Source organism: Symphalangus syndactylus, chromosome 5 (genome assembly GCF_028878055.3).
Source record: "Symphalangus syndactylus isolate Jambi chromosome 5, NHGRI_mSymSyn1-v2.1_pri, whole genome shotgun sequence".
In the NCBI taxonomy this organism is placed as follows: Eukaryota; Metazoa; Chordata; class Mammalia; order Primates; family Hylobatidae; genus Symphalangus; species Symphalangus syndactylus.
Window position 1 is genome coordinate 84224935 of NC_072427.2, and position 27891 is coordinate 84252825.

At 42.7% G+C, this 27891-nt stretch overlaps 1 protein-coding gene across 13 annotated transcripts in view; it reads right to left on the reverse strand.

Annotated features, from left to right (window-relative positions):
- The window catches only part of DIP2A (disco interacting protein 2 homolog A), a 114092-nt gene that overhangs the window by 81479 nt on the left and 4722 nt on the right, over positions 1 to 27891 (reverse strand). For all 13 annotated transcript variants that reach the window (XM_063640411.1, XM_063640412.1, XM_055280043.2 and 10 more), the window contains exons 2-3: positions 6368 to 6439; positions 509 to 628 (exon numbers count right to left, since the gene is read on the reverse strand). In XM_063640411.1, coding sequence (XP_063496481.1) covers positions 509 to 628; positions 6368 to 6439 — 192 coding nt within the window. The remainder of the gene's footprint in view (positions 1 to 508; positions 629 to 6367; positions 6440 to 27891) is intronic.

A 27891-nucleotide genomic window follows, 5' to 3' on the forward strand; every position in this document is an offset into this window, starting at 1 on the left:
TTTTTTCAATGGCCATTCTATTGATTCAAGTAGAATATCAGAGACAAATTTAAATATTCATAAAAGCACTGCCAAACAGAGTGGTAGAAATCTAATGGGAAGGAAATCTCCAAAATTAATAAAAGAAATACTAAAACACCTGCACCTAGCAGTAAAGCTGCTCCATAAAGCACAAAAATTATTAGTATCAACTTCAAAGTAAAAAGTGTACAAAAGTTTTAAAGAAATTATTCTAGTAAGAATGAGAAGGAGACTTCTCTAGAGAGTTTTGTAGGCATCCCCTAAGAAAGTGCCACTAAAGCTACACCATACATTAAAACAGACTGTGGTTACGCGAAGGTTAAATGTTTTTCTTGAAAAAAAAATGATGATGTACATTACTGCTTATGTGAAAATAATTTCTTTGGCAGATATTGTGGCAAAGAAAAAATAACTGGAAGACTTCATGGCGAGAGTCCAAGGGCTCCAGGTCCATCCACCTTCCCCACTGCCTAGGCTGTGACCCTACCTGACCGGAAGCGCTCATCCCTCGAGGTGGTGGGCCGAGACTTCTGCTGCTTGGGTGCAGCGGCTGTGGTTTGTGAGGGCCCAGGAATTCTATTCTCTGCTTGCAGAGATGGGTCTATTCCTGAAACACAATTTTATGGGAATACCTTATGTGAACAATTTGCTTTTCCAGTTATGCAAAAATCCACTGAAAACAGCTTACATTTCTCATCTGTTGCATACACTCTATCAAAGAGCCTTTAATCTGGAAGTCAGTGACAGACGCATGAATGCTGTGGGTTAAGGGCAACATCCACTGCCATGCTCTCCTCTCCCCACATCACCCAGCCCTGCCTCTCATTCACCATCTGCATGAAGGGTTATGATCAAACAGCTGGCCCTGTACCCTTGGCAGCACAGTACGTGGTAGCTCACATCAGGGGTGGGAGCCGTAGCAGAAAGCCCTCCCAAAGCCCACTTCTGAATTACGTTTCCAAGTCTGAAATGGCCTGTGCTGTTCTGTTCGTCCCCAGCATTGTTCTACAGTGTCGGTAAACCCTGAGTGAGAAACAGCTCACCAGACCACCACTGGGGTCCACCAGTAGCCTTCTGACACAAACAGGAAAAAAGTGAAAAGTGAGAGAAAACAAGAGCGAGAGGGGCATTAGAATGATGGCGTCAGGGCACAAAGTGCTCAGAGGCTGGGATCTGCTCAGGCCAGGCCAACTGCCCTCACTGCACTGCCCACTTGCTCTGCCTCCAAATCAGGGCAAATCAAGATCACACTGCTGCTCTCCACACTCCCTCACCAGGCCCTCCACTCTCTGCGCAGTGGTCCCCTGGTCACAGATGCCCTCAAGACACATTACGGTGAGTGAAGGAATGGGGAACAATTGTTCAAGCCACTAAACAAAATCCCTGGTATCATTTGAACCCAATTTGCTAACATCTGCAGACGGCACAAAGCAAAACCTGCAGCTGTGCTTCAACAAAAATATGCATTTAGCTTTAGCCTTTGTTTCAGAATGTCTCATAAAATTGGCCAGCAGGAATTCCAGTCCCACTGGCTCCTCCAGCCCTAACCACTCCTTGAAGAGGCACAGTCCACGCTGCCTCAAACCTGGGCAAGTCAGTGACTGCCCCAACAAGCGCAGCGTGGCAGAAGTGATGCTGTTGACTTCCAAGGCTAGTCGTGAAAGTCGACACGGCTCTACCTGGCTCTCTGCAACACCACACACCAAGTCTAGAGTGTTAAGCCCCCCAGTGGAGGGGCCACATGAGGACAGAGGGAGACACAGGAAGGGGTGGGGAGCCAGGTGCTCGGCAGCAGGTGTCTCCCCACCCCAACAGCCACAGCTGTGACTGCGGAGCCCTCACAGGATGTTGGCCCAGGACTTGAGCACTCAGCTCTGGCTCTGTGGACAGGGACAAGGTAACATTTGAGCTGGGCCTACATTGCACATTTATGAGCAGAACAGATGCTGCTGATGTTGTTCAAGTACTATGTACATTTTGGGGTGGTCAGTTATACAGCACTGGAGAATGGGAACACTCTCTACAGAAATCAGTATTAGCCCTTCAAAATGTGAGCATACATATATACATATACATCTACACACACACGTGTGTGTCTGTGTGTGTGTATATATATGTACAAAACACATTGAGCAGAGCCCCTACTGGCTTTTGGCTTTTTGTGACTGGATAAAAGAACTTTAAAGTTCACAACGGACAATACAGAGTCTTACACCTTATGGATGACAAACAAGCATGCTGTAAAGTGACTTCCTTACACTTGTATTCCAAAATATGCATCCTTTTATTCTTTGAGATAGATTCATCTGTTCAACAAAGATACAAAACCCAATGTGAAATTATTGGATGAAGGAGTAGATATATTTTTAACTTAACAGATATGAAGAGGTAACTTTCTAAAAAGGTTACAGTAATTCACACTTCTACAAGCAATGTATGAAAAGTGCCATTTCCCCACTCTCTGTTAGCACTAGATGTTATAAAAAGTTCTAGAATTTTGCCAATGTGGTAAGAGAAAAATGGTGCCCTTTAATTTGCATTTCCGTATCTACCACTGAGGTTGAACATAATTTAATATTTATTGCCCATCCACATTTCCTCTCCTTTGGATTTCTGTTACTTTACCCAACTAAAGACCCTCACTAAAAGACCAGGAAGCCTCACTCCTTGTCTGCTGTGGACACCCTGAACTGTGTACACATACAGAGCTGTGGCCTGGTGAGTAGCAGCTCAGTCATTCTGAAATGTTCTCATTTCTAGGGAGCCTATCACACCTGTCCGTCTTTTCCGTTCTAGCTCCCAGGTCTCCTATCTCGCCTATGAAGACAATTCCTACTCAAAGAGGTGTTCAAATAGCCTCCTGAATTGTATGCTTTTATAATTAAAAACATATTTAGAACTTTAATTGTTCTGAAGTTTATGTTCACTAATGGTGGGGAGGAGGAAGAGGGTTCTTGCCTGCAGAAGGATAGTACAAGCTATTAAATTAACCCTTCCTCCTTCATATCCTCTCAAATCACTTCTGGACTTCTTCTCTTCCACTGACTGGGTCGTGTACTCTGTACACTGACATTCTCCTGTTGTGACTATAAAGCATACACCATCAGGTTTAGTATCTCAAACGTCCTTTATCACCAGTGTTCTTTTTCAAAAACTGATGGGCTACTCCCAGAACTTTGCCTCTTCTAATGGGTCATTTCCAATCCTAGGTTTAGGAAAACCTCAGGCCTGGTATTCAGACTGGACTACATTATGTTCACACATTGACTTGGGATCTGCCAGTTTTATAGGATGTATTAAGTTTTTCTAGTTAGGAAACTGGTATGTTTCTTCATATATTAGGGTCTTGGTTATTTCTTTCAAATAGATTTTACGATCCTATCATAGGTTCTGTCTTTCTTACCAAATGCATTACTAAGCATTTGACAGTTTGTTTTCATTATGAATAAGATTTTTGCATATTTGAAAACAGAAATATTGCTAGAGAAAAGCCGCATAGTTGCCTTCTATCTTCATATCTATCAAACCAAAATCACTTACTAATTCTAATAGTTACATGAGCAGTCACATAAGTTTTTGAGGTATAAAATAATATCACCTATATTTAAAGATGATTATCATTTGTTCTCTAATATTTATTTATTCTGCTTTGTTTTCCATCGCACTGCATCAGCTGTGACCACCCAAATAATGTGTAATAAGAATGGGCATGGCCAGCATTTCTGTTTACCCATTCGGAATGGAAATGGCTACAGTATCTGATTGTTTAGTTTGATGATTGCTGGTGATTTTGGACAAATGGGCTTTAAAGATATTTTAATAGTTTCCTTCAATCCCAGTTTTACTCTGAGTTTGTTTTTATTTGGGGTGAATAAATATCAGCATATAAAGAGCCTCATCGATCTTCTTGTTGTTGTTGATCTGTTATAAAATATATCATACCAATATAGGCAATATAAAGCAGGTATACAGTTTAAGAATATTATTAAGAAACAGTCAAGGTAAACACCACATAGGTTATGAAATAAAACACTCAGTGCCTTAGGGGTCCCTGTGGCCCTCTCCAATATAACTTCCATGAGGAAATGGTGTGCTGGCTTCTGTGAAAACCATTTCCTTCTCTTTCTGGACTCACTACACCAGGTCTCTAAATATTAACAGCTCGGTTTGGCATCTCTTTTTAAGCTTGTATTGGCTATACGCCTTTGTAATTGCTCCCTTCATCCCCACGACGTTTACAAGATTCATTCTTGCTGATGCATGTAGGTCTTTAGCTTTCCGCTGTATGAATTCTGTTGATGGGTATTTGAGTTCTTGGCAGTTTACAGATATAATGAACATTTTTGTACAAGAGAATAAGGTGCAAACAAATAGGAGTTTCTCTAGGGCAAATATGTACCTGAAGAACTGCTGCACCTCTTCAACTTTACTACGTAATACTAGCTGCCTGCATCCTACTGATTGAATCCTCTCCAACAGGATAGATGGCTGTGGTTACAATGTGCATTTCTCTGATTACTAGTGAGGTTAAACATCTTTTCATTTGCTCATTGGCTATTTGGATTTTCTCTTATGAAATAACCTATTTGAATCTTCATCCATTTTTCTACTATACTTTTTCTTATCATGTTGGGAGACTTCCTGGCTATTAAGTTTAAACTAATTAAATTAAGGGAAGGTGTAGTGGCTCACACTTCCAAAGTGCTCCCAGCACTTTGGAAGGCTGAGGCAGAAAACTCACTTGAGGTCAGAAGTTCAAGACCAGTCTGGGCAACATAGCGAGATCCCATCTCAATCAGTAAGCTGGGCGTGGTGGTGCACACCTGTAATCCCATGTACTCAGGAGGCTGAAGTGAGAGGACTGCTTAAACCCAGGAGTTTGAGACTGCAGTGAGCTACGATCACACCACTGTGCACCAGCCCGAGCAACAGACTAAGACCTTGTCTCTTATGCGCAATCATCATACATGGCTGGTGTTTCATATACTGGACAATGCAGTCAGAGAACATGTCCGTTACTACAAGAAGTTCTACTGGACAGCACTGCTTGGTACATCCTGCATACTAGTTACTAGTTCTTTTTTTTTTTTTTTTTTTGAGATGAAGTCTCACTCTGTCACCCAGGCTGGAGTGCAGTGGCACAATCTCGGCTCACTGCAACCTCCACCTCCCAGGTTCAAGTGATTCTCCTGCCTCAGCCTCCCGAGCAGCTGGGACTACAGGTACGCGCCACCATGCCTGGCTAATTTTTGTATTTTTAGTAGAGACGGGGCTTCACTATGTTGGCCAGGCTGGTCTTGAACTCCTGACCTCATGATCCCCCCGCCTCAGCCTCCCAAAGTGCTGGGATAACAGGTGTGAGCCACCGCACCTGGCCTCTGGATACTACTTCTTATTTGTGTTACAACTATCTTCTCACACTCTGTAGTTTGTCTTTGCAATCTCTTTATGATGACGTTTGAAAAAAAGAAGTTCTTAATTTTAATGTGGTCCAATTAATCAATCCTTTCCTTTATGGTTCCTGCTTTTTGGTACCTTTAGTGACATCAAAAAATCCTTCCTATCTTGAGATGGTAACAATTTTCCTATAAGATTTTCTAAAGGCTTTAAAGACCTTTCACATTTAGGCCTAATACATCTGGAACCGATTTTTGTCTCCAAAGTCATGTGTTTTATATATGGATAAAGAACTATGCCAGCACCATGCCTGCCACACCACCACTCCCATGTGCAAAGCCCACACACGTATGCATTTGTCTGAGCTGTCCAGTCTGTCTTAGTGACAACGGCTTTAATAATAACTCTTCATATCCTGGTTGGGCCAATCCTCTCACCTCACTCTTTTTTGAAAATATTTTGGGTCGCTTGACCTTTTATACTTGGATATACATTTAAGAACTAACTTGTTAAGTTACACACACACACACACACACACACAAAACCTACTGAAATGATGAATGCACTGAATCTACAAATCAATCGAATGTGGGAAGAACCGACATCTTTACAATAGATGCAGTAGCTCTAGCAAGGAACTGTGCCAGGCTGTTCATAACCATAAAAATACAACGAATCCTCTTTGGGAATGAGGTCTGAGATCTCTACCAAGCCAGAGCTTTAAGTTATAATCTATGCCTTTGGATTTTATTATTTAATATTAGAGGCATATTTTTCAAGCCAGCCTGGGCAACACAGTGAGACCCTGTCTCAATCAATAATCAACATATACCAGTATTTAAACTTGGTTTAACATTGCTAACAAATGTTAAACTCTAAAAACAATTTAAAAATCAAGTGTTATGAAACAATATAATTGCTCTGTAACACCTGAGTGTATTGACCTTACCTTGAATAAGCGGTATATAACGCGCAAGCAGCTTTGTCCTTTTCTTTTCATATCCTTTTTGAGTGATGTCACCTAAAACAACAATGGAAAAAAGAATTACATTTCTTCTACAATTCCAAAATTTTAAAATTAAACATCAATTTACGATTGAAAAACTGGAAACACTAATGTCCTTCCACGTAGTGTTTGGACAAATAAACTATAATGGACCCATAAAATGGAATACCACTCAGCAGTAAAAAAAGAACAAACTACTGATACACACAGCAATCTGGATAGATCTCACATGCATGCTGCTGAGTGAAAGAAGCCAGACTCAAAAGGCTACTGAATACTCAACTTTTATGACATTCTGGAAAAGATACAACCATAGAGTCAGATGCAGATAATGGTTGCCAGGGGCTGGGAGTGAGGAAAAGACAAGAGAATTTTGAGGGTGGTGAAACTGTTCTACGTTGGGAGTGTAGTGGTGGTTACATGAGCATATGCATTTGTCAAAAATCTGTACCACTACAGAAGAGTAAGGGTGAATTTTACTGTGTGTAAATAACACTTCAAATTTAAAAAATTGTGATCACCATCCCCTGGGAGCCTGCCAAAAATGCAAACTCTAAGGCCATATCCCAAACTGACAGAATCCAAATCCGCACTTTATCAAGATCCTCCAGTAATTCCTGTGCAGGTTCAAGTTTCACAAGTATTGCAATAAGGGACCCATGGGACACAAGCCCTCCCAGGCCAAGGGGTGTCCTTGGGAAAGGAGGAAAAAGGACGGCTGTTCCAGTAAATTATCATAAGGAGAAATAGCCTGAAAACAAATTAAACCACCTAGGAATGAGGTAGGAAATGCACCATCATGAAAACACTTCTTAATGTAAGCACACTATTTGGTTTCCTACACATACCTGGAAGTTCTAACAGCGGATGTGTGCTGTGAAGACTTTATTTAGACCAGAAATATATATTACAATTCTCATGATTAGCTTGTCCTCTGGGTGAACATGGTAGAGTTTTTAGTGTTTTATAAGATCTCCCTTCTCTCAAAACAAACAAGCAAAGCAGTAAGGCTGCTGTGAATCAGAAGACACAGGCTGATGTCATTTATTGAGTACATAACCGAGTATTTCCTTTAGATGAATTTTTTATTGTAGGATTTGTTGTGTGAACAGACTGACACCGCTGAATATCTGACATCTAAGTTAAGCCTCAGTGGAAGCCTCTGGCTAGGTATTAATATGCCATCCTACAGAAGAGCCTGAGCCATGGCCTGTGGGCCAAGCAGCTGCTCTGGTCCAGACCAGCCTACCACAACCTCCCCACCTACTCCACCCTGCACTGCACCCAAGCCCTGCCCTCTGCACAGAGCCTCTGCTTTAAGAGCTCACTTGGCTCCTCCCAAGCCTCTCATGCTTATCTGCCTGTCCTTCCATTTATTTATTCCCTGTGTCCCCACTGTGTTCCATCTCTTCAGACTTTTTTTTTTTGCATTTAGTGTCTTTTAGACATATTTTCTTATAGCTTCTTTCTATAGTGTCTTTTAGAAACTTTTTTATAGTGTCTTTTAGAATATATTCTGCAGAATGCATGTTGCTTTGTGTCTGCGTATTTTTAACTGACCTGAATGGCATATTATAAATCACTATTTTCTTCCCTAAGCCTTCCATTTTTAAAACCAACCCTTCCTCAATGCAATGAGCACACCTGATCCACTGCACTGACCCGGGTACCCCTTGGAAGTACGTCATCCTTGTTCACCCCCTCATCCATCACTGGGCACTCCCAGGTCCACAGCCAGCCACTGCCCACACCAACATGCTCAGTGCTGCAGTGACAATCCTCATCAGGTTCAGGATATAACTGTACAATTTCACTTATTAAATTTCAACTTGTGCACAACTTTTTAAGGTTTAGAAGGCAGTAATTTTCAAATGTACGTGTGTGTAGGAGAGGCAATTAATCTGCATCACAGAGGTAAGAAATATGGCTCTGGCTGAACTCCACTGCTGCAGAAGAATCTCACTTAGGATCACAGATGCCAAATCCCTAGTAATATCACCAAGTCCTTCACTCGGCAACATGATTTCTAAAAACCCATTCTCAGAAGCACTCAACTACCCCTTCAGGTCACAGGAACAAGGATGAGTAGTGCACAAGGGTAGTAACATGTATTGAAGCTGACACTTCCTATAATTACAAAGCCTTCTTCTCAAATAGCTCCTGAAGGGTCTGCCTGAGGCTGTTTGACAGTTAACATGTTTAAAATCTAATAGGAATATACTCTAAAATAACAATAAAATGTACAGTAAATACATAAACCAGTAATATTCATTTATTATCATTACCAAGTATTATGTACAGTACATAATTATATGGATTAGATTTTTAAGATTGGCAGCATAGTAGGTTTGTTTACACCAGCATCACCACAAACACATGAGTAATGTGTTGTGTTACAATGGCTACAAGGTCACTAGGTGGTTAAGAATTTTTAGCTTTATCGTGATCTCATGGAGCCACTGTTGTATATGCAGTCCATCGTTGCCCGAAACATCTACTGGGTATATGACCAGATATGGATACAGTTGTTCATAGTACTCCCTTATCATGCTTTAATGTCTGTGCAGTCTATAGAGATTGGCCTCTTTCATTCCTCACTGGTAATATGTGTCTTTGGTAATTGGTATTTTTTCACTGTCGGTCTTGTTAGAGGTTTATCAAATTTATTATCTTTTCAAAGAACCAGGTATTGGTTCTACTGTTTTTTTTGTTTGTTTTTTTGAGACGGAGTTTTGCTCTGTCACCCAGGATGGAATGCAGTGGCACAAATGGCTCACTGCAACCTCTGCCTCCTGGGTTCAAGCGATTCTTCTGCCTCAGCCTCCGGAGTAGCTGGGATTACAGGCATGCGCCACCACGCCTGGCTAATTTTTGTATTTTTAGTAGAGATGGGGTTTCACCATGTTAGCTAGGCTGGTCTAGAACTCCTGACCTCAAGTCATCCACTCGTCTCAGCCTCCCAAAGTGCTGGCATTACAGGCATGAACCACTGCACCCAGCCCCACTGATTTTTTCGTATTTTTTTTCTGCTTTCAGTTTCACTGATTTCCGCTGTTATCATTTTCCTTCTGTTAGGAAACACAAAACCATAATGAGATACCACTATATGTCTATTCAAACAGCTAAAGCTTTAAAAATACTGACAATGTCAAGTGCTGACAAGGACTGTGAAGCAATAGAAACTCATATATTGCTGATGGGCATGCAAAATGGTATAGCCTCTGGAAAACAGTGTGGAAGTTCTTTATACAGTAAAGCAAACACTCACCAGATGACCCAGCAATTCCACTTGAATATCTACCCTAGAGAAGTAAAAACTTGTGTTCACATAAAAACCTGTACACAATTGTTTACAGCCACTTTATTCTTAAACACCAAAAAACTAGAAACAACCCAGATGTCAAGTGAATGGATAAAGAGACTGTGATGTAACCATACTGTGGAAAACTACTCAGCAATAAAGAGGAACAGACTATTGATACTTGCAAAAGTGTGAATAAATTTCAAAATACATTACTCTGAGAGAAAAAAGCCATTCTCGAAAGGTTACATGCTATATGATTCCATTTATATGGCATTTCTGAAAAGATAAACCCATAAGGATAGGGAACAGATCAGCTAGGGGACCAGGAGACTGCAAAGGGATAATATGAGGAGTGTTTGGGGATGACGGTGCTGTTCTTTTTCTTTTTTGGTCTTTTATTATGTTTTAGAGTCGGGGTCTCGCTCTGCCACCTAGGCTGGAGTGCAGTGGCATAGCTTACTGCAGCCTCCAACTTCTGGGCTCAAGCAAATCAGCTTCCCAGAGTCTGAAAGGAGTGTCTGACAAAGAAGTACTTCAGGCAGTTAGCAGCTGGGTGACTCCACAATGGACCAAGTGTGGCTAAGGAAGAAGCACCCCAACAGCGCATGACACAATGGCTGGGAGCCCCAAGGGCCCAGCAGGTTCCAGTCCAGTACAGTACAGTCTGCCTTTGGTCAGGTCACTTTTACCGCCTCCAAGGTGGGTACCAGCCAGAAATCAGACACACACCAGAGACCTTGGACCCAAGTGAGCTGGACACAGCTGCCAGTGTTTATTCCTTTGGAAAGGTGTTGGCCTTTCCCTTGCTGCCAAAGAACGGGTCCAAAGAGTCCAGTAGGTCCCAACTTGGGCCACACAAGCTTACCCAGGATCCCAAGGCAAGGTCTCTGTGCCATGGCAGCTGGGGAAGCCCACAGCTGCCACTGGACTAGACAGGTCCTACTGGAGGTGCCGACACAGAGGAGGAGGAAACAATAAAGTGAGGGATGAACCATACCTGATATGGTCTGGCCCTGTGTCCTCCCCACTCAAATCTCACCTTGAATTGTAATAATCCCCACGTGTCATGGGAGGGACCCAGTGGGAGGTAACTGAATCACGGGGGGGCAGGTTTTTCCCCATGCTGTTCTCCGGATAGTAAGTCTCACAAGATCTGATAGTTTTATAAAAGGACAGTTCCCCTGCACACACCCTCTTGCCTGCCACCACGTAGGACGTCCCTTTGCTTTCTTCATCTTCTGCCATGATTGTGAGGCCTCCCCAGCCATGTGGAACTGTGTGTCCATTAAACCTCTTTCCTTATAAATTACGGAGTCTCGGTTATGTCTTTGTTAGCAGCATGAGAACAGACTAATACAATACCTGACCATAATAAAACTTGGCCGGGCGCGGTGGCTCACGCTTGTAATCCCAGCACTTTGGGAGGCCGAGGCGGGCGGATCATGAGGTCAGGAGATCGAGACCACGGTGAAACCCCGTCTCTACCAAAAAATACAAAAAAAATTAGCCGGGCGTGGTGGCAGGCGCCTGTAGTCCCAGCTACTCGGAGAGGCTGAGGCAGGAGAATGGCGTGAACCCGGGAGGCGGAGCTTGCAGTGAGCCGAGATCGCGCCACTGCACTCCAGCCTGGGTGACAGAGCAAGACTCCGTCTCAAAAAAAAAAAAAAAAATAAAATAAAATAAAACTTGAAAACAGATGCCACAAAAAAAATATAGGTAGTCTCCAAGCTCGTGACACAGAACAAAAGGTGAAGAAAATCTGTGAAGAGAAATATTTTGCATGGTGGCACCATTCACCGGTAACAGTCGTTCTTATACTTAATATAAGCATGTAGAGATTTCACTTTCCAAGTCTTAAAGTTTCCAAACACAGGGGTCTTAAATATACAGATCTAATACACAAAAGTAAAGCCTATCTGACCAATTTAAATTATTTATGCAGCCAAGCATGGTGGCTCCCATCTGTAATCCCAGCACTTTGGGAGGCCAAGGTGGGAGGATTGCTTGAGCCCAAGAGTTAGAGGCCACCTTGGGCAACATAGAGACCCTGTCTCTACAAAAAAAGAAAAAAAAAAACAATTAGCTGGCTGTGGTGGCACATGCCTACAGTCCTAGCTACTAGGGAGGCTGAGGTGGGAAGACTGCTTGAGCCCAGGAGTTCGAGGCTGCAGTGAGCTATGATCGCACCACTGCACTCCAGCTTGAATAGCAGAATGAGACCTTAAAAAAAAAATAAGCAAATTATTATGCTTAACACTGAAGAGTATAGATATGCTTCCACAGTAGTGTTTGAATGTCCACTGTCTCATTCATTTGTAATTAAAAGCGGGTTTTTTTAATGTTTAGTAAATATTTTATCTCAAAGTTTTTAATAAAATATGAAAAATATGTTCATTAAACTGAATACATACACACACAGGAACTCCATTTACGGCACTGACAAAATTACAGCACTCAGACCAACTCTTCCAATGGGAACAACTAAAAAGATCACATTAAAATTTTTCTTTAAATCTGAAGACATTACAGAAGTGAAGAACTGAAGGCCAAGTGAAGTCAAAAAGTAATCACCAAGTAGCTGAACTGAGTGGAACTTGGACAGACTCAGAGAGGCAGGAGCTCATCACGGACGAGGTGCCCTGGAAAGCATCCCAGGTTGTTTGTTGGGACTTAGAAGGACCACACCTTGGGTATGAACTAAAAATAGAGCAGCACTCATAAGGACTGGAGCCAGTTTCAAATCACTTTCTCTCTATATAGATTAAAGTGATCTTGGATTGCATGTACTCCCAACCTATCTACCTACCAGATGCAAAAGTAAGCCTTTGGTGGTCACAAATGATCACTATATAGACAATGTCTGGCATTTGATCAGAAATAATTAGGCACATATGGCAGCAAGAAGCTATGACTAAAATCCGTGAGAAACAATAATAGAAAGCTATACAAAATGGAACTTTAGAATAACCATAATCAATATGTTTAGGGAATTAAAAAGCAGGATTGTGAATTTAAAAAAAAAAAAAAACACAAATTCTAGAACTGAAAAATACTGTATCTCAAATCCAGGAATAAATTTAATGAAAGGTGTGCAAGACCACTACCCAGAAACTAAAAACATTATAAAAACATTACTGAGATAAATTAAAGACCTAAAGAAATGAAAGGATATACCACATTCATGAATCTGAAGACTCAATACCGTAAAGTGTAATTTCTCTCCAAGTGGATCACAAGAGTTAGCCCAAGTAATTCTTGAAAGTTTTGCCGGGCGCGGTGGCTCACGCCTGTAATCCCAGCACTTTGGGAGGCCGAGGCGGGCGGATCACCTGAGGTCCGGAGTTCGAGACCAGCCTGACCAACATGGAGAAACCCCATCTCTACTAAAAATACAAAATTAGCCAAGCATGGTGGCACATGCCTGTAATCCCAGCTACTCGGGAGGTGAGGCAGGAGAATGGCTTGAACCCGGGAGGCGGAGGTTGCTGTGAGCCAAGATCGCGCCATTGCACTCCAGCCTGGGCAACAAGAGCGAAACTCCCTCTCAAAAAAAAAAAAAAAAAAATTCTTGAAAGTTTTTTGCATAGAAATTGACAAGCTGATTCCAAAGTATATAGGGAAATATAAAGGGCCAAGATTAGCTAAATCAAGCTTGAAAAACAAAATAAAATTAAAAGGGCAGACTTTACCAAATACGAAGACAGAATGGAGCAGGTGCAGAAATCAGTCCGAAGCAGCAGGGGAAAGATAGCCTCTTCCAAATGTTCTGAGTCAACTGATTACCCAACTGCAATAGAAATGAAATCACTCTTCCCTCACACCACGCATAAAATTAAATTCCAGGTGAATTACGTATCTAAATGTGAAAGATGGCCGGGCGTGGTGGCTTACGCCTGTATCCCAACACTTTGGGAGGCCAAGGCGGGTGGATCACCTGAGGTCAGGAATTCGTGACCAGGCTGGCCAAAATGACAAAACCCTGTCTCTACTAAAAAAACAAAACAAAACAAAACAAAACAAAAAAATTAGCTGGGCGTGATGGTGCGTGCCTGTAATCCTAGCTACTCAGGAGGCTGAGGCAGAAGAATCACTTGAACCAGGGAGGCGGAGGTTGCAGTGAGCCGAGATCGTGGCACTGTACTCCAGCCTGGGCAACAGGACAAGACTCTGACTCAAAAAAAAAAAAAAAAGAAATACACACACACACACACACATCTTTTTTTTTTATTTTAGGCAGAGTCTCACCCTGTCACCCAGGCTGGAGTGCAGTGGCACAATCTTGGCTCACTGCAACCTGCCTCTCCTGGGTTCAAGCAATTCTCCTGTCTCAGCCTCCCAAGTAGCTGGGATTACAGGCGCCTGCCACCACACCCGGCTAATTTTTGTATTTTTAGTAGAGACAAGGTTTCACCATGTTGCCCAGGCTGGTCTTGATCCGCCTGCCTCAGCCTCCCAAAGTGCTGGGATTACAGGCGTGAGCCACCATGCCTGGCTAAAAATATATACGTATAAATCTTTAGTTTTGATATTCTATTAGGAAAAAGGGCATGTGCTGCCTTGACTTACCAAGGGAGGAGTAAGCCTAAGTCAATGTTGCTAGATTTACCCAAACTATCAGACAGGTCCTACTGGAGGTGCCCACACACAGGAAGAGCTGGAGGAGGCAAGAAAACGAGTGATCCATACTTGACCACTGTAAAACTTGAAGACAGATGCACAGAGAAATTAAATGATCATTTTTACATATCCATGGCCTAGCAGGGGCACATCAACTTCCAGATTAAGAGTGATGCTATGAGCTGGGTGCAGTGGCTCACACCTGTAAACTCAGCACTTTGGGAAGCCAAGGCAGGCAGATCATTTGAGGTCAGGAGTTTGAGACCATGGTGGCCAACATGGTGAAACCCCATCTCTAATAAAAAATACAAAAATTAACCTGGCATGGTGGCACACACCTGTAATCTCAGCTACTGGGGAGGCTGAGAAAGGAGAATCACTTGAACCCAGGATGCAGAGGTTGCAGTGAGCCAAGATTGTATCACTCCACCACTCCAGCCTGGGCAATAGAGTGAGACTCTGTCTCCAAAAAAAAAAAAAAAAAATAGAGTGATGCTATGACTAGAAGATGTTGGTGAGATTCATCCCAAATCTGCCTTGAACACCCCAGATCTGCTTCCTCTAATATTGAGCACACTTTGACTCCTACACTTACTACCCTGTCTGATGGCTCTCTCCATTTCCTCCCTTTTCCTGAGCTCTTCCCCATGCTAGTCTCTATCTGTGCTTCTGGGCTAGTGCCCTGCGCCTTCCTCAGGCACTCTTCTCCAAGAGGACTGTCGAGTGATGCTGATGCCAACTCTGTAGATTGCTCATCCTCTATTTGTTTCAAAAATACACTTGGGAGAAAAAAATTACCACAACATGGTATAATCATGTAACATAATACCACATGGCGGTTAGTTAGATTGAGCCAGAGCTACATGTATTAACATAATCATCATAATTTTTTTTTTTTTTTGGAGACGGAGTCTTGATCAGTCCCCCAGGCTGGAGTGCAGTGGTGTGATCTCGGCTCACTGCAAGCTCCGCCTCCCGGGTTCACACCATTCTCCTGCCTCAGCCTCCCGAGTAGCTAGGACTACAGGCGCCCGCCACCATGCCTGGCCAATTTTTTTTTTTTTTTTTGTATTTTTAGTAGAGACGGGGTTTCACCATGGTAGCCAGGATGGTCTCCATCTCCGGACCTCATGATCTACCCACCTCGGCCTCCCAAAGTGCTGGGATTACAGGCGTGAGCCACCACGCCTGGCCAATGATCATAATTTTTAAAACATAATATTGAGGTAAAAAGCAAGTTTCAGAAGGATTTATAAAGATGATTTACATAGTTTTAAAATATGCAAAAACACTATCGATTGTTTCAGGATATATGGAAATGCAATTAAATGATAAAATACCAAATTCAGGAGATAAGTTGGGAAGATGGCAAATGGAATCAGAGAGTGAATGGGAGTCATCTCTCTCTATAATGGTTCAAATATGAATCTAATGTTCCAAATCTTCATTTTTTAAAAATAGGGTGGTAGGTACGTGGGTATGTATACCATGACTCACACAAGTTTTTGGTAGGTTTGAAATATTTCACAATTAGAGAAAAATCAAACAAGAGGCAGTCATCCACATTCAGAAGTTTCTAACTCTTAAAAGACTTTCAAACTGAAGCCTGTGGCTGACTATACTGCACTTTCCAAGGACCAGAGAGTACTTGCTCAATATGAATGTTTGCCATACTTTCTACAGTACTCATGAGCTTATTTAAATTATTCCTTTTAACAGAAGTAAGACCCTGAACATGCATTCAGGACATATAGGTAGATAACAATGTCAGTGAAAGGTAACAAGACTCTTCCATAAAAATATAGCTCTTGGCTAACAAGTTTGTGTATAAATAGGTAACAAACCTTTTAAAATAGCAGGTATTTAACGGAAGAATGCTTTTAAGTATCACTTGGTGAGCTAAAACCACATGGTGATATAATTCTTACTAAACATTCATTAGAAAACTTAGACTAGCCTCGCAACTGAAAGGAGAACTTAGATATTATCCACTTCAATGTTTTTCCAACCTTTCAGCTGCACATCTTCTGTTCAACTGAACTCTTAGGAAGAGTGTAAAGTGGAGAAGTGTCTCTGGTTGAGGCAGACATAGGGCTGCTCTCTGAGTGCCCACTTCCCCCAAACAACTGGTGGTACCTTCTATAGGAATACATCAGCAGACTCTGGAAAACCGATGAACACCATATCCTTTCCTCATTACCATCTCCTACCCTCCTCCACAACTTTGTTCAAAGGATGTGCTGTACATCTGCTTCAGATCTGCTCCATTCCTATCTTCCCTAATCAGATAATCCTCACTGTTCAGATCCACTGTTCCGATTTCCCAGAATCTAGACTATGAATTCCTTTTCAATTTTGAAAACCTAGCAGGATGTGGGGGTGTGCAGCTATAGTTCCAGCTACTTGGGAGGCTAAGGCTAAATGATCACTTGAGCCCAAGCCCAAGAGTTCAAGACCAGCCTAGGCAACACAGTGACAACTCATCTCTTTAGGAAAAAACAAACTAAAAAGCAAAAAAACCTCTTCAACCATTTCAATGAGATTTGGGGAAGTACAGTCATCTTTACCTGATGATTGGTCATGAATACTGACCCAGAAAATCCTCCACACACATTTCCCTGCCTCAGCTGCACAGATGCCCACACACATGTTCTGTCTCCTTCTTCAGTCTTCCCTGCAGTCTCTCCCATCTCTGTCTTTCCCGTATTGATTTGGGTTCCTCAGAGTTTTTTCCTAGGCTCTCTTTGCATTACTCATTTCCCCTTATGGGGTAACCATATTCACTCCTGTTACTATCTATGTGCCAATGACTTCCAAATTACTAGCCTAGCCCTTTCTAGAAAGTACTAGACTCATATATCCAAATGCACTCTGGGTCCCACCACTCAGATCTCCTAGAGCAGCCTCACACTCCTTTTGTGTTCCACGTCTTCATGAGCAGCACTATCATCTCCCTGACAGGTGTTTCAGAAACTCCAGAGTCACCCTAGGCGCTCCTTTACTGTGCACTTCACACAAAAGCCTGCTGGCTCTACTTCTGATTGCCGTCTCCATCCTATTGGCTCAGCTCTGTCCAGACCAGCAAAATATCTTGCCCTGGATTACTGCAATGGGTTTTTCAAGCTAACTTTTCTGTTTCCCAATTTCAGACTCCTCCAATCTACTTTTCACATACTGCAGAACAATCTTTCTAAATCAAAGAGGGAGACAGAAAGAGACAAAAGAGATTATGCAGAAATGTTTTGTTAATACATTTTTTAAAAAGGTGGGACGGTGTGGGGGTACTGCTGGCTCCATCATTTATTAAAGAAGACCTGTTTAAAGTAAAGCACCTGGCCAGGCGCAGTGGCTCACGCCTATAATTCCAGCACTTTGGGAGGCCGCAGTGGGTGGATCACTTGAAGTCGGGAGTTCGAGACCAGCCTGGCCAACATGGTGAAACCCTGTCTTTACTAAAAATACAAAAACTAGCTGGGTGTGGTGGCACACGCCTGTAATCTCAACTATTTGGGAGGCTGAGGCAGGAAAATTTCTTGAACCCAGGAGGTGGAGGTTGCAGTGAGCTGGGATTGCGCCACTGCACTCCAGCCTGGGTAACAGAGCAAGACTCTGTCTCCAAAATAAAATAAAATAAAAAAATAAAATAAATAAAGCACCCAAGAAAAACCACCCCCATAGCCCCCCCGCCGCCTTTTTTTTCCTGAGACATGGTCTCACTGCAGCACTCAGGCTGGAGTGCAGCGGCATAATCACAGTTCACTGCAGCCTCAATCTCAAGCAATCCTCCCACATCGGCCTATCAAATAGTTGGGGTTACAGGCATGCACCAATACACCTTGCTAGTTTTTTTTCTTTGTAGAGACAGGGTCTCCCTATGTTGCCCAGGGTAGTCTCAAACTCCTGCCCCACCGCCTTTACTTAAAAATAGGAAACTGGCATCTGTTTTCAAGATTCACTGAGTTCTTGAAATGTGTACACATATTTTCATCTTGCTCATTTTCTCCCCTTTGTCGGGAGCAGTACTAGGAATAAAATGTATTTTCATGGTATTTCTTGTTAATAGGAAGCCTTTATGCAGAGCATACACTTTGCTGTTGTCCGGTACAGTAGCCACTAGCCATGCACGGTTAAATTTTAATTAATTAAAAATAAATTAAATTGAACAATCAGTTCCCTCATCCCACTAGCCACATTTCAAGTATTCAGTAGCCACATGTGGCTGGTGGCCACCATGCTGGACACCACAGAGCTTTCCCATCGTTGCAGAAAGTTCTGAACAGTGCCATTCTAGAGGCAACAGGTACCAGCACCCCTCCTGCCTTACTCTTGGTCACCTCACACATCCACAACACCCAACCAGCTACAGGGAGGAATTTGAGTTTGTTTCAGTCAGTTTGTCTAGACTCCAGAGAATCCAGTCCAAATTCCTTACTAGGATGTGTGAGCCCTGCTGTAAGTTAGCCCCTGCCTTTCCTCCTCTACCTGTGGAACACTGCCTGGAATTCCTTGGCCCACTCAACTTCAGTTCACCTCCCTCTGTCTTCATGTCCATCCCGGCTCCTCCTCCACCCTCTTCACAAATGCTTTCAAAACACAGCTCAGGGAAACTTTACTTCCTCTACTGGCCCAGCTCAAGCAGTGCTGATGATCCCTCCCCTTGGGCTGACTGGGTCCTATACACATTTCATGATATTGCCACTATTTACATGTCTTTCAGCCCCCGCTAGACTGTAAGCCTCCTGGCACTCAGTCTGTTGAATGTTGTTAAACAACAGGATGACACACTGAGTGTCCGTCTGTTCAGGCTGCTGTAACAGAATACCAGAGTGGGCGACTTAAACAACAGACATTTATTTTCTCACAGTTCTGGAGACTGAAAGCTCAAGATCAAGGTGCCAGAGGGTTCATTTCTGGTGAAGCCTCTCTCCTTGGCTTGCAGACAGCTGCCTATGTCTTCACATGGCCTTTCTATGCACAAATATCCCTGGTGTCTCTTCCTCTTCTTATAAGGACACCAGTCCTACTGGATGAGGGCCCACTCCCTTGACCTCATTTGATCTTAAATATCTCCTTAAGGTCCAACCTTCAAATATAATCCATTGGGGTTAGGGCTTCAGCATACCAACAATTGTGTCCTTTTGTTTCAGAGACTTAATTTAAAGGTTCTTTACTAAAGATACTGCAGAAAAAGTTCTAAAATCTGAAAGTGTAAAAGTTCTTTGTCTGCTATTTTCAAAATGGTACTCTTAAATTATGAACAGTTCAGTGTAGAAAGAAGACACAGGATTTCTATTCTTTCCTTATAGTTGATTAATTCAAAGTCTGAAAGGAAGCCCCCGCATGATCATTGTCTCCCAGCTATAATTTTAGCTGCTGCCTTCAAGAACCCAGGAAATCCTAGGAACAGGGGCCATGCATTTCCTGTGTGAAAAGGGAAGGGAGACCCTTGGGTACATTACTCTAAGTGATAATCTATCAATACACAATAGAAGTAACAGGTATTTTTAAGTGTTGTGTCTTCACTGACTATACAGTTTTCTTTGCTAAGCAGTGTATAATTTCCTAGTCTTTTTAATAGACCAGTGCAATACTGAAAATGTCAGCTAATTTAAAGGTGTAAAGATTGGGCCACAAGGATTATGTTAGTCCTACCCAGAAGCAAGCTCACTGTACAGCAAAAATTAGTTTTAAAAGATTTACTGGGATGCTGATAATGCGGGAGGCTCTACACATATAAGGGTAGGGGGAATACGGGATAGCTCTGTACCTTTCTCTCAGTTTTGCCGTGAACCTAAGACTGCTCTTAAAAAACAAAAACAAATAAGGCCAGGCACAGTGGCTCATGCCTGTAAACCCAGGACTTTGGGAGGCCAAGGCGGGAAGATCGCTTGAAACCAGGAGTTCAAGACTAGACTGGGCAACGTGGTGAGACTCCGAATCTAAAAAAAAAAACTTTAAAAGTAGGCACGGTAGAGTGCACCTGTAGTCCTAACTACTTGGGAGGCTAAAGCAGACGAAAGCTTAGCCCAGGAGTTTGAGGCTGTAATGAGCTATGATAGTGCTACTGCACTCCAGCCTGGGGAACAGAGCGAGACTAAATAAACAAAATATTTATTGGCAGAATAAAGTTTTCCCATTAACTTAACCCTAATTCATTTCCTTCCTTTCTCCAGTTATACCATAGAAGAGTGACCAAATGATATGAATTCTTTTTTTTCTTTTTTGAAACAGAATTTCGCTCATTTCCCAGGCTGGAGTGCAGGGGTACCATCTTGGCTCACTGCAACCTCTGCCTCCTGGGTTCAAGAGATTCTCCTGCCTCAGCCTCCTGAGTAGCTGGGAATACAGGCACCCACCACCATGCCTGGCTAATTTTTTTTTTGAGATAGTCTCACTCTGTCGTCCAGGCTGGAGTGCAATAGTGTGATCTCTGTTCACTCCACCTTCTGGGTTCAAGCAATTCTCCTGACTCAGCCTCCTGGGTAGCTGGGATTACAGGCATGCACCACCACGCCCACCTAATTTTTGTGTTTTTAGTAGAGACAGGGTTTCACCATATTGGTCAGGCTGGTCTTGAACTCCTGACCTTGTGACCCGCCCACCTCAGCCTCCCTAAGTGCTGGGATTACAGGTGTGAGCTACCGTGCCTGCCCGCCCCCCACCTTTTTTTTTTTTTTTTTTGAGACGGAGCTTCGCTCTTGTTGTCCAGGCTGGAGATTTGCAATGGCACAATCTCGGCTCACCGCAACCTCCGCCTCCTGGGTTCAAGTGATTCTCCTGCCTCAGCCTTCCGAGTAGCTGGGATTACAGGCATGTGCCACCATGCCTGGCTAATATTGTATTTTTAGTAGAGACGGGGTTTCTCCACGTTGGTCAGGCTGGTCTCGAACTCCCAAACTCAGGTGATCTGCCTGCCTCGGCCTCCCTAAGTACTGGGGTTACAGGCGTGAGCTACTGTGCCCAGCCCATTTTTTGTATTTTTAGTAGGGATGGGGTTTCTCTCTGCTGGCCAGGCTGGTCTCGAACTCCTGACCTCAGGTGGTCCGCCTGCCTTGTCTCCCAAAGTGTTGGAGTTACAGGCGTGAGCCACCGCACCCGGCCTGAATTCATTTTTATACTAAATAAATGTATATCACATCAGCCAAAATAATACATTAAAAGATTAAATATATGATTTGAAAAACAAAACTGCAGCTCTTGAATTCTTTTTTTTCAAAAGATGGAACACGTACCCTGGCCCCTGACCTGCCCTGATGATGAGAGAAGCAGTCACACGTGGCTAATGCTCACTGAGGACACACTACATGAAAGAGAGATGTGAGAAAATGCCCTTGAGGGAAAATGGGGAGGGAACCAGTAGATGTTTGCCAGGGGAAGAGGAAAGGCAGGCTGGTTGGACAGAAAAAGTCTTAGACTAAAGGCAGCACTAAGAAAGTTCCGGCCAGGCCAATGAGTCCTTGAGACAAAGTTCTCATCAGGACTCCTGGGAAAGAGCCTTGGTATTCCTGCTACAGGAAGCACAGCCTCAGCTTGAGGGCAGTGTGGACCCACAGCATGGCGATGAGGCCATCAGTGGATTATGCCCTCATGGGCCCCAAAGAAACTATTACATTAGATGGAAGTCATCGAGCTCCACACCAGTGAGGCCTCTCCAGCTTAGCCTGGATCCTACAGGAGGACAGGAGCAACAGTGCACTTGTCTCAGTCTCCTCTAAGTTTTTTCTTTCTGGTCACTTAAACCAACAAAGACCACATTCTGATTCAATGGCTCCCTGAGGCACAGATCTAACCTGCTGATGGGTTCACTGAATTAGAAAAACTACTGTAAAAAAGCTAAGTTTGAATCCATTTACAGAAGATTCTTTATTTGAAACTGAATAAACACTACGTGAAGTTTTCACTTTTATTAATTCAATAAGCATCCATTAAAATGCCTAAAATGTGCAAGGTGCTGGAGACAGAAAGATGAGCAGATCAAACCTTCCTCTTGAAATGTTCCCTGTAAAATGATATAGAAAAGACAAGCAAACAAATAATCATGAAACCTACAAGAGTAATACAATGAGTTTTAAAAGGTTACAGAGCACAGGCACTTTATTCTGTGAAGGTTGGGGAGAAGGGGGCTTTAGCAGAAGGCAGAGCCTCAAACAGAAAGTGAAGTTTAAACTTAAGCGGTGAAAGAAAGGAATTAAACAGGTACGGAATAGCTGGCAATGAAGCATGTTTAAAGTTTTAGGATATTAAAATTGAAATCACTGAAATTTCTTTTTTTAAACCAACATGATTAACCTGTAAGAACTTGTGCATACTTAATGCATAAATTTTGATGAGTTTAAAGGTAAGTATATCCCGGTGAAACCATCACCATAAACATAAACATCATCTCTAAAAGTTTCTTCCTTTCCTCTCTGTCTGTGATAAGAACATTTAACATGAACTCTACTCTCGTAACAAATTTTTAAATATACAATACGGTATTGTTAATTATATGCACTATGCTGTACAGCAGCTCTCCAGCACTTACTCATCCTGTATAACTGAAACTATAAACCCTTTGATCAACACCTTCCAGATTCTCCCACCACCCCAGTCCCTGGCAACCACCATTCTACTCTCTGCTTCTATGAGTTTGACTATTTTAAATGCCTGATACAAGTGGGCTTGTGTAGGATTTGTTCTGGTGCTGATTTTTTTTTTTTTTTTTTTGGACAGTGTCTCAGGGAGTGCAGTGGTGCAATTTCAGGTAACTGCAGCCTCCGCCTCCCAGGATCAAGCAGTTCTCCCTGCCTCAGCCACTAGAGTAGCTGGGATTATAGGCGTGCACCACCACACCCAGCTTTTTTTTTTTTTTTTTTGAGACAGTCTCACTCTGTCACCCAGGCTGGAATGCAGTGGCACAATCTCAGCTCACTGCAGCCTCCGCCTCCTGGGTTCAAGAGATTCTCCTGCCTCAGTCTCCCGAGTAGCTGGGATTATAGGTACATGCCCCCATGCCAGGCTAATTTTTTTTTTTATTTAGTAGAGGCAGAGTTTCGCCATGTTGCCCAGGCTGGTCTCAAACTCCTGGCCTCAAGTGATCCGTCTACCTCGGCCTCCCAAACTGCTGGGATGACAGGCGTGAGCCACTGCACCCGGCCCTAATTTTCGTATTTTTTAGTAGAGATGGGGTTTCACCATGTCACTCAGGCTGATCCCAAACTCCTAAGTTCAAACGATCCACCCACCTCGGCCATCCTCCTCGACCTCCCAAAGTGCTGGGATTATAGGTGTGAGCCACTGGGCTCAGCTGGTGCTGATATTTTTAAAGAAACTTAGAAATCAAAATTTTGTACAAAGACACTTGTACTGGGATAATTCACTACGCAAAAAAAAAAAAAAAACAAAAAAAAAAACACAAAACCTAAAGAGGGTATTCCCGAATCACGAATAATAAATTTTGTTAGTGTAACATACAAGCAACTAGTAAGTATAACTTTTAAAGATTTTCAAACATGTTTTATAAATTGAAATGCCTGATTGTCCTTACATACACAAACTGAAATATTTATTAAACTAGGCAATAGCTTTAAAATGTTACAAAAAATATAAAGAAATAGATGACGACATCCATGTCTTTCAGCTACTATGTTCTAGTTATTCAAGAGGCTGAGGCAAGAAGATCATTTGAACCCAGGAGTTGAAGGAAGCAGTGAGCTATCCTCACGCCACTGCACTCTCACCTGGGCAACAGAGCGAGACACTATCTTAAAAAACAAACAAACAAACAAAACTAATACTGTGAAATTTTTTTTTTGAGACAGAGTCTCGCTCTGTAGCCCAGGCTGGAGTGCAGTGGTGTGATCTCAGCTCACTGCAACCTCCGCCTCCCGGGTTCACGCCATTCTCCTGCCTCAGCCTCCCAAGTAGCTGGGACTACAGGTGCCCACCACCACGCCCGGCTAATTTGTTGTATTTTTAGTAGAGACGGGGTTTCACTGTGTTAGCCAGGACGGTCTCGACCTCCTGATCTCGTGATCCGCCCTCCTCGGCTTCCCAAAGTGCTGGGATTACAGGCGTGAGCCACCAGGCCCGGCCTAACTCATTTAAAATTTTTAATAATAAACTGACTAGATATTAAGGTAAATAATATTTTTTACTAAAAATAAAAGATTTCTGAAAACAAAAACATTTAGTAAAAAGAGGTATTATTTTACATTTTTGCAAGTCGCTTTAACTCTGGCTTCAGAAAAGACAATATGGATTCTCATACCTGCTCCTGTATCCAATCTGTTGCACTGTGTGGTTTTTTGGTTGAAGTCTATGAATCAAATCCTTTTTCAGAGAGACATGCAGTTGGAAAAGGGTGGGGTGTCTCAGCAGCCTTTTCAGATCACTGTGGACATTCTTCCTTGATACAACACGAAAACCAGGCAAGGGGTAGTCTCTTAAAAAAATAGTTGTGGCCAGGCGCGGTGGCTCAGGCCTGTAATCCCAGCACTTTCGGAGGCCAATGCGGGTGGATCACGAGGTCAGGAGGTTGAGACCAGCCTGACCAACATGTGAAGCCCCATCTCTACTAAAAATACAAAAATCAGCCAGTCATGGTGGCATGTACCTGTAATCTCAGTTACTCAGGAGGCTGAGGGAGGAGAATCACTTCAACCTGGGAGGCAGCGGTTGCAGTGAGCTGAGATTGCGCCACTGCACTCCAGCCTGGGAGACAGAGCAAGACTCCATCTCAAAAAAAAAAAAAAAAAAAAAAAAGTTGTAATGTAGAATCTATAACTCTTACCGGTGAACTTTTCATATCATTACATTAAAATCCATTGGTCTATCTTTTGAATGAAACTTTTACCCACGCACTATGACTTTGTAACGTGGTGCAATGGTGAGCTGGGAAATATCAGTTCACAGAATTATGTGGATCTTCCAAATGCTGACACATTTAATTATATAATATCAAATACTCATTCATTATATTGTCACCAATCTCATCAAAGAAGTCCTTAACTATTGAGAAACCGTCAAGCTCACTGTAGCAGATAAAAGTTTTTCAAAATTTTGATTTTTGCTTGAAAGCACAAATATTATCATTGGTCATAAATTGTCAGTTATTTCCTCTCATTTATTTTCCAGAAGATGTCCACCAAATACCCAAGTCTCAATAACTGCCGATTGTCTGCTACCCACTTTTTCAAGCAAAAATGGCATTTCACAATAAAAGTCGCTAGTTCGCTTTGCAGCTCAAACTACACAATTGCTGTTTCTCAAAACAGGCACTATACCTCCTTGTGCAGCAAAAGTGCTTCACGCACTTCCCATTTCCTCAAGTAAAGACAAAAGGCCAAAATTTTTTTTAATTTTTACTGCTTCATCAGGGTCTGTTTAAGTGAAAGCAGCCCTTTTTGTTGTTTTAAAACTGCAAGTGGAGAGGTAGTGAATAATATAATGACTATTAGGGCCACTTGGAGTCCCTGCCTCAATTTACGTTAAAGTGCCAGCAGTTTTCCCTACTATTGCTTTTGGACCATACAAGTGTCAACACAGTGAAAACAGAAATGGCATTTTAGTATCATTATAAAAATATTCTCCCTCTGCCTCCTGGGTTTGAGCGATTCTCCTGCCTCAGCCTCCCACGTAGCTGGGATTACAGGCACGTGCCACCATGACCGGCTAATTTTTTTGTTGTTGTTGTATTTAGCAGCAACGGGGTTTTGTCATGTTGGTCAGGCTGGTCTTGAACTCCAGACCTCAGGTGATCCACCCACCTCCACCTCCCAAAGTGCTGAGATTACAGGAGCAAGCCATCATGCCCAGCCATAAATCTGACTTTTGACCGCTGAAATATTACCTAGGACGCAGTGGACACTGAATAATTACTGCATAAGTGAAAACAAATACAAAAACAAAAAGCAGCAAGAACTCCAAAAGAGGGGACAAATGATACGGGAGTTCTGAGAAAGCAGTCACATTAGAGATGACCAAGGAAAGTTCAAAATAAGAGGGTGCTTTGAATATTCCCTCAAAGTTTCTTTTCAGCAATTTATTCTATATTATAAAGATCCTCACCATTCTTATCCACCATTCAAAGGAAATTCTGCTTTCCTGAAACAACAAATATTGGTTCAAATTCTGAATTGTGTTCAGAAGAATTATCATCATTACGTACCACGTAACTAAAGTGCTCTAGAAAATAATCTAGATGCTGTTCCAGGAGAACTTCCCTATCTCATATTCTGACATTTGTTGTGTTTTCTTGAAGAAAAAAAAAAAAAAGACATGAGTATCAAGAAAAAAAGAAAGAACCTCAATGCCCAATGCAGCAGTGTTGAGAGGCAGAACCTTTAAGAGATGATTAGTGGATTAATGCTGTTATCGCAGGAATAGGTTAGTTATCAGGAACGGGTTCCAGACAAAAGGATGAGTTTGGCCCCTTCCTCTCTGGTCCACACATTCTCTTGCCTTCTCACCTTCCACCACGGGACAACACGCCAAGAAAGTCCTTGCTAGATGCCAGTACCTTAATATTGGACTTCCACCCTCTGGAATTGTGAGAAATAAATTTTTCTTTGTAAATCACCTATATGTGGTGTTCTGTTATAGAACACAAACACAAAATAGACTAAGATAGAGAACATTTGAGCTGGCCTTTGACAGATGAGCAGAATCTGAACACGAGAACCTTTTTCTTTTTTTTGAGATGAAGTTTTACTCTTGTTGCCCAGGCTGGAGTGCAATGGCGCTATCTCGGCTCACTGCAACCTCTGCCTCCTAGGTTCAAGCGGTTCTCCTGCCTCAGCCTCCCAAGTAGCTAGGATTACAGGCATGCGCCACCATGCCCGGCCGATTTTTTGTATTTAGTAGAGATGGGGTTTCACCATGTTGGTCAGGCTGGTCTGGAACTCCTAATCTCAGGTGATCCACCTGCCTCAGCCTCCCAAAGTGCTGGGATTACAGGCGTGAGCGACCGCACCTGGCTGAACATGAGAACTTTTATATACCACCAAATATTCAAGAAGCACAACAAATGTTTATTAACACAAAGGCAATGACAGGCTGTCATTTTGAAAATTAAGAATTATGGGCCGGGCGCGATGGCTCATGCCTGTAATCCCAGAACTTTGGGAGGCCGAGGCAGGTGGATCATGAGGTCAGGAGTTCAAGACCAGCCTGGCCAATATGGTGAAATCCTGTCTCTAGTAAAGATACAAAAAATTAGCCAGGCGTGATGGCGTTTGCCTGTAATCCCAGCTACTCAGGAGGCTGAGACAGGACAATCGCTTGAACCTGGGAGGTGGAGGCTGCAGTGAGCCAAGATCGTGCCACTGAACTCCAGCCTGGGCAAGAATGAGACTCCATCTCAAACACAAACACACACACACACACACACACACACACACACTAAAAAAAAAATTATATCCCAGATTTTAGAAATTAAAGACAGCTGAAAAGGAAAAAAGCTTTGCGAGAGAAGTCTCTTCCTGTATACCCACAGAGTTTTTTATCCCTTTTCATTTTATTCCATCTAGACTAGAAGTCCTGCATTGTTAGAATATAAGAAATCAAG